Here is a 6,000-nt window from a genome sequence, read left to right on the forward strand (position 1 = left end):
ATGGTGTGTAAATTAACCTAAAATGTGCTTAGCAGCAGCCTAGGATGTCTGTAAATGTCTCACCACAAGCGTGGATTGAACGGGATCTATATTTTCGCCAGGTGTTAAACAACAATTCCGCACAACAGTGAATGAAGCGAACTTAAAATAATTGTGCTGGAACAGGTAACGAGAATGATGTGTAGCGTTCATCATGGGAAGTAACTCTTCTAAACTTAACACCTTGTTGTTCCGTAATATCATACTCACGGGGAAATCACAGTAATAGTTCCGGTAGCATTGTGTTTGGTGTACCTTTTACTGTTTGGTATAGTCACTCGCAAACCAGAAACTACAATCCATCAAATCAACCAGAAACTGCTGAGACCAATTCTAACCGATCTTCACAGGCCAGTTGTAATAATAATGAAAGACCAGTGACGATCACAGGGCCCTCATTCTCGAAACGTTCGTAGCACTAGGAATTCTTAACTTTGATTGTAGCCAATGGTTTAAGAATGGGCTTAGGAAATTCGTAGGACTCGAGAATAGCTAGCTAGGATTAGAATTGTTTGTCGTAAAGGGGGATAACGAGATCGGGTGGTCACTGACTTGGCAAACTGACGCGTCATCGTATCCGAAACTGCGTAGATAGATGCTCATGATCACTTGATTGTCTTCTCCAGGTTCCATTATTTACAGACCGTCCTCATGTACCTGAAACATTGCTTGCTGCGGCTTTTAACAACAAAGAGGGGACGAAACAAACATGACCAAACAATAAAGTACAAGTACATTTTAGGATGTTTATGTTCAAGTTTCGTGCACGCATGTTTTGTTAGAATTACATTCATGAAAATACAACTCTATGAGGACAATATTTTCTAATCTTGCCAAAAACGTCCCACATTCAATTTTACAATGATTTACATTTCATTCAATTTTCGCAACTGAATGTCAACCACAACGGGAAAGTGACTAAGGGGATGTAACTCCGTCAGACTTTAATGTTTGCACGGGCACCTGTTACACGGTCACGTGATTTAATCATCGAAGTCGGGATAGTTTGATTGATCGGAACATGTGTGCGTGCGTATAACACAGCAGATTGCCTTGGTTAAATATTCATCCATCTACAGGTATCGATATTTATTAACGTATACGGCTTTTGATGGTGCAGATTTGCTGCAAGCTCCCAACAGACTTTGTTGCCAAGTGACAAGTTAAAGTGTCCTTTTCTTGAAATTGGATTTAAAGGTGGTGTGTAGAGTTCTCGACGGTACCACTTGATTGGAGTTTACCAAGTGTTCTGATTTCAGCAGCGACTTCGGTAAGTGCAGTGTATACCATGGTGAGGTTTACTAACGGTTGAGGAACTGGCAGCGCCATCTTTGAAAGTTTGTGAAACTGTTGGCAACAATACCAATGTGAAGCGCCCTGGAAGGTATTAAATAAAGATACAGTATCGTAAACTGGATATTCACTGAGGTACGTTCATATGTTCTTTGATGGTTTTTTTTGTGTTTCTTGTTGTGCATGGTCGTAATTTGCCATGTTTCTTTTAGAAGTGTTAACGGACAGTGATTAGTGATACTGGTTCTGATAGAACAGGGTTAGAACTGGTCACCATACAATAACTAATGGTCTGTGCAAGATGTGACTGAATGGAGGGTGTGGGCAGGCTGTGGGTCTTGATTGTGTGTGATTGTGTGTGACCCAGCGGATGTCATGTTCATTATATCAGTCAGCGTCCAACTGATACAGATTTCCTGGGTGCCCTCATACAACTGGATTGTGTGGTACTTATCCTTCTTCAGCTTTACTACAGCCTTTCGTAGGACAAAACTGTTTTAATTAACTGGTATGTAAACTGACATATTGAAGAAAGTACATACTTGGGTATTTGGAAATATTGAAAGAAAAAAGACTGTAAATTTTAAATTGTGTTTTGATTTTTGTCTTACAAGACACAAACATTATGTGTATTGCTTAAACACTGCAGATATTTAACCTCACAGAATGGGTTATCCAGGCCAGCTGACTTGTCATGTCATTGTATCCCAATCGATTGATGCTCATGCTGTTGATCACTGGATTGTCTAGTGTAATTTGATTATTTAGTGACTGCTTTCATACAGCTGGAATATTGCTTAGTACATTGTAAAACTAAACTCACTCTCTTACTAACCTAGCATAGATCAATGCTCATGCTGTTGGTCACTAGATTATCTAGTCCAAATCAATTATTAAATGACTACTTCCATACAGCTTGAATATGGCTTAGTGCATTGTAAAACTAAACTCGCTTGCTCACTCACCTAGATGCAATGTTGCCAACATCGCACATACCTCACCCAATGTAGACAGTTCACCTAATGACATGCCTCAAAAATGCTTAATACCCCCTGATGCCCACAACATACAGTCGTTTCATCACTGTGTTCCTGCTGATATGGTGACCCAACACTGATGATGCTGATGTAGCCATCCAGTTGTGCAGATGCAGAATGAGCAGGTGATGGTCACTCCTCCAGTTCTTGCTCTGAGAAGTCTGGCTAGTCTGTTTGATATATCTCTGAGAAGTCTGGCTAGTCTGTTTGATATATCTCTGAGAAGTCTGGCTAGTCTGTTTGATATATCTCATCAGACTGTTGAGCTGTGGACAGCTGAATTCAGTAATATGACTGTTCGAAAACCCAGCTATGGTATATCAGTGGATAGTTCTCACTCTGTGAGTGATAGTGCTGTAACTTTCTGCATTATTTCCCCTACAGACTAGCCCTCCTTGCAATGCTAAATGCCCAAATGAAGCAAGTCTGAATGGTCTTGCTGAGGCTCCTTTCCAATTCAAATGGATATATTTGTTAAAACAAAATTTTACATATTCAGGGACCAAGCATTAGTTGCACTATACCGCTTACAATCACAATCATCTGGGCTTTATATAATTGGTGCATACCGGGAACTTGCACATGTCATTCAACCAAAATCACAATTGTAGTAATCACCTCTGAACCACATTGTGAAGGTTTTCTGAGGTGTTTAGGCAACATTTTATGTTTGTGACTTATAAGTCTCAATCAAAACTCTTTTCATAATATTTTCGATGTAATCCCCAAACACCATTCTTTTATTTCTTTTATTACATCACATTATTAACTTCTTTATGTGGCATTAGAAGCAAGAATGGTGTATAATTCTACATCACTTCATTTGGATGAAATACTCAGAAGAGCTGAAGTATTGTTCACTGGAAATATTGAATTATTCACTGAAAAATCTTCTCAACATAAGCAGTGCCAGCTGAGAGTCCATATGTTCATTGATTAGTGTGAGGGAGAGTGGTATTGCCACTGTTGGTATTGATGTTGACCATAAGTTGAACTCAGTTTGACTGGAAAACTAATTTATTTTCCAGAAATATGATGTGTTTGTATATAAACAGTTCAGTGAATGTTCTCAATCCCCCACTGGAGATTCAGTGTGAAATCAGGGCACTTCTTGTAAGGTGAGGCCATGTAAGCTAGTGAGAGGTCAAGTTCAGCCCTATGGATGTCAGTTTTGGTGTGTCATGTTATTACTTAATCAATATGAATTGCTAATCATTGCTCATAATATCACATGTTTGTCTGGTCCTGAATCAGATTTTGACTTGCCACTGTTACAGGAAATTTATACAATACATGTTAGGTTGCAAATAAAACAACATTTTTTAATTTTGACATCATTTAATATTGCCCTCTTGATTAGATTGAAGGAATTTCTATCACAGAATAGTCTTGTCCAGACTCAACCATTTACTGACGATCATACAATTCCTGGAATATTCCTGGAATGTGACATTTAACCCCTCCTAAGTGTATATCAGACTGATAACTGCAATATGTAATATTTCACTTTGACATCATGGAGTGTACCCCTCTTGGATAGAATGAGGCAGTGTCTATCACTGGATTGACTGTTTCAGACTGATTCATTTACTGATCATCTTGCTAGAATGTTGTTGAACATGGAAACGACCATCAGCTTACCAGGCTGTCCAGATACTTGTTTTCCTTAATCCTATGCTAGGATGTAAAGACAATCAGATGTAGGCTACAAGGCAATATATTGCGGCCTCATGCATTTCCACTGGTCAGAACATGCAACTTGGGCTAATTTGGCAGAGCAGGATTAATAATTAAGTACATGTGCAGTAAAGACAACCCATCTGATTGTCTCTATGGGAACCTGCTGGTGTTTGATTGGTTAGCTATGGAGGTCAGAGTGCACATGTAGCCTCAGGCCAAGGACTCCTGTAGTTGTCTGATCAGATGATAGTAGAAAGGTATGTGAAAAGGGAAATAAAACATACCTCTAGAGTTTTATGAGTTTTTTGATAACTGATGTGAGATCTGGTTAGGGATGCAGCAGAGATAAGCTAGTTTCGTCTTTATGGAGGTGTAGATGTTCAACTACTGACTCGTTAGTGACCTTCAGACAGCAATGTATGACCTTCTTTTCTGAAAACATTTGCTTGATTTTGTAATAAATGAACTGAGGTTTTAATGAATGCTACTATTGTAAGGTTAAAAATTGAGGTCTGTGCCTGGCATTTCGAAGTGATACACATAAGAAACAGACTTTTTATGGATGTCAGCTTCATTTTTGTGAGGAGCACAACTCTAAAACGTCTCATAACAAAGAAGTTTACATCCGTAAAATTTCTCATTTTAAAAAATTGAGACCGGATGTAAATTATTTGCACTGAGTCATGGGTGTGTCTTTTTGAACAGAGACCTTATGTTGGTATTGGTGTTGGTGTGAATCAGTATAATCAGATCAATATGAGCCATTGAAGCCTGCATGTAAGTTCAGTGATCAATTTTCATAACTCAATGATTAGGTTTTGCTTTAAGTAAATACACATACACCCATGGTTTGGGCCAGAATATATACTCATGGAAAAATGTATCGCAACATTCCCTATTTAATGGCAGTAGTTAGTTAACATTAACCATGGCATAGGGACCTATCTAAACCTCGGTTTAAGTTTCTATCAGGGCAAACTGTCCCTCATTAATAATTCAATGTCAACTGTTAGGATTCTGCTGGGTGAACAGGAGGACCTCTGGCTGTAGAACCTGGTTGATGTACCTCTGTACTGTGAGATTACCATCGATCACAACGAGGTCTGTTTTCCTGTCGCCACGTATACCGCCCCAGACCATAACGCTGCCTCCTCCAAAGGGTACAACTTCCTGTACACAACATCGTGCCTCTCTTTCACCCTGCTGGTGATAAACTCGTCTTTTCCCATCTACTCAGTGTAGCTTGAACTGGCTTATATCAGAAAAAAGCACCCTCTGCCAATTTCTGTTCTGCCAGCGTTTGACATTCCTGGCCCACGCAACCCTGTGTTGATGATGTTGTCGTGTAAGACGGACTCCTTGCAGCGGTCGGTATGGTCTCAGTCCGTATTGTCGGAGGGGTCCTCTAACTGTTTGGGGACTTATTCGGCGTGCAAGAGCTGTATTTTCCGTCACAGTGGCCGTCTGAAAACGGTTTGTCAGGTGCAGTTGACGGAGGTAGCGGTTTTCATGAGGGGTTGTAACTGGCGGCCTCCCACTTCGGGGTCTGTCACTTGTTGTTCCTGTGTTCAGCAAGCGTTGTCGAAGCCTTAGAATGGTGAGACGATGACATCCAAATGCAGCCGCCACTTCCCCATCAGTCGACCCAGTCTGCAGCATTCCAACAGCTCTTTCCTGCTCTTCAGCACTTAACCTCGGCATTGCATTGAGTACAGTGTGTGTTGTGATAAATCTAAGAGCCTTATATACCCGTTTCCCATACATTTCAAGTGCATTTCATTGCAAGATGAAGTTACAGTGGGTGCGTTTTGCCATTGTTTCTTCATAAGAGAACAGAAACATGCAACTGTTTTTGCATCAAAGGGAAAATTAAGGTTTTTTTTGTTTGAGGAGTCTCCCTGTAACTTTTGAAAGTCATGTTAATCCAAAATTTCAACCTTACATTTTTTAA

The 6,000-nt window shown here is 40.0% G+C and overlaps 1 protein-coding gene across 1 annotated transcript; it reads right to left on the reverse strand.

The window, feature by feature from the left end:
• Positions 1 to 5,051: 5,051 nt before the first annotated feature.
• On the reverse strand, positions 5,052 to 5,750 carry LOC137274756 (uncharacterized). Its single transcript, XM_067808092.1, has 2 exons — positions 5,460 to 5,750; positions 5,052 to 5,219 (listed from the first exon to the last, which is right to left on the reverse strand). The coding sequence occupies exons 1-2, from the start codon at positions 5,748 to 5,750 to the stop codon at positions 5,052 to 5,054; spliced, it is 459 nt and encodes a 152-aa protein (XP_067664193.1).
• Between the last annotated feature and the right edge of the window lie 250 nt (positions 5,751 to 6,000).

The sequence above is a fragment of the Haliotis asinina genome, chromosome 2 (genome assembly GCF_037392515.1).
Source record: "Haliotis asinina isolate JCU_RB_2024 chromosome 2, JCU_Hal_asi_v2, whole genome shotgun sequence".
Taxonomy (NCBI): domain Eukaryota; kingdom Metazoa; phylum Mollusca; class Gastropoda; order Lepetellida; family Haliotidae; genus Haliotis; species Haliotis asinina.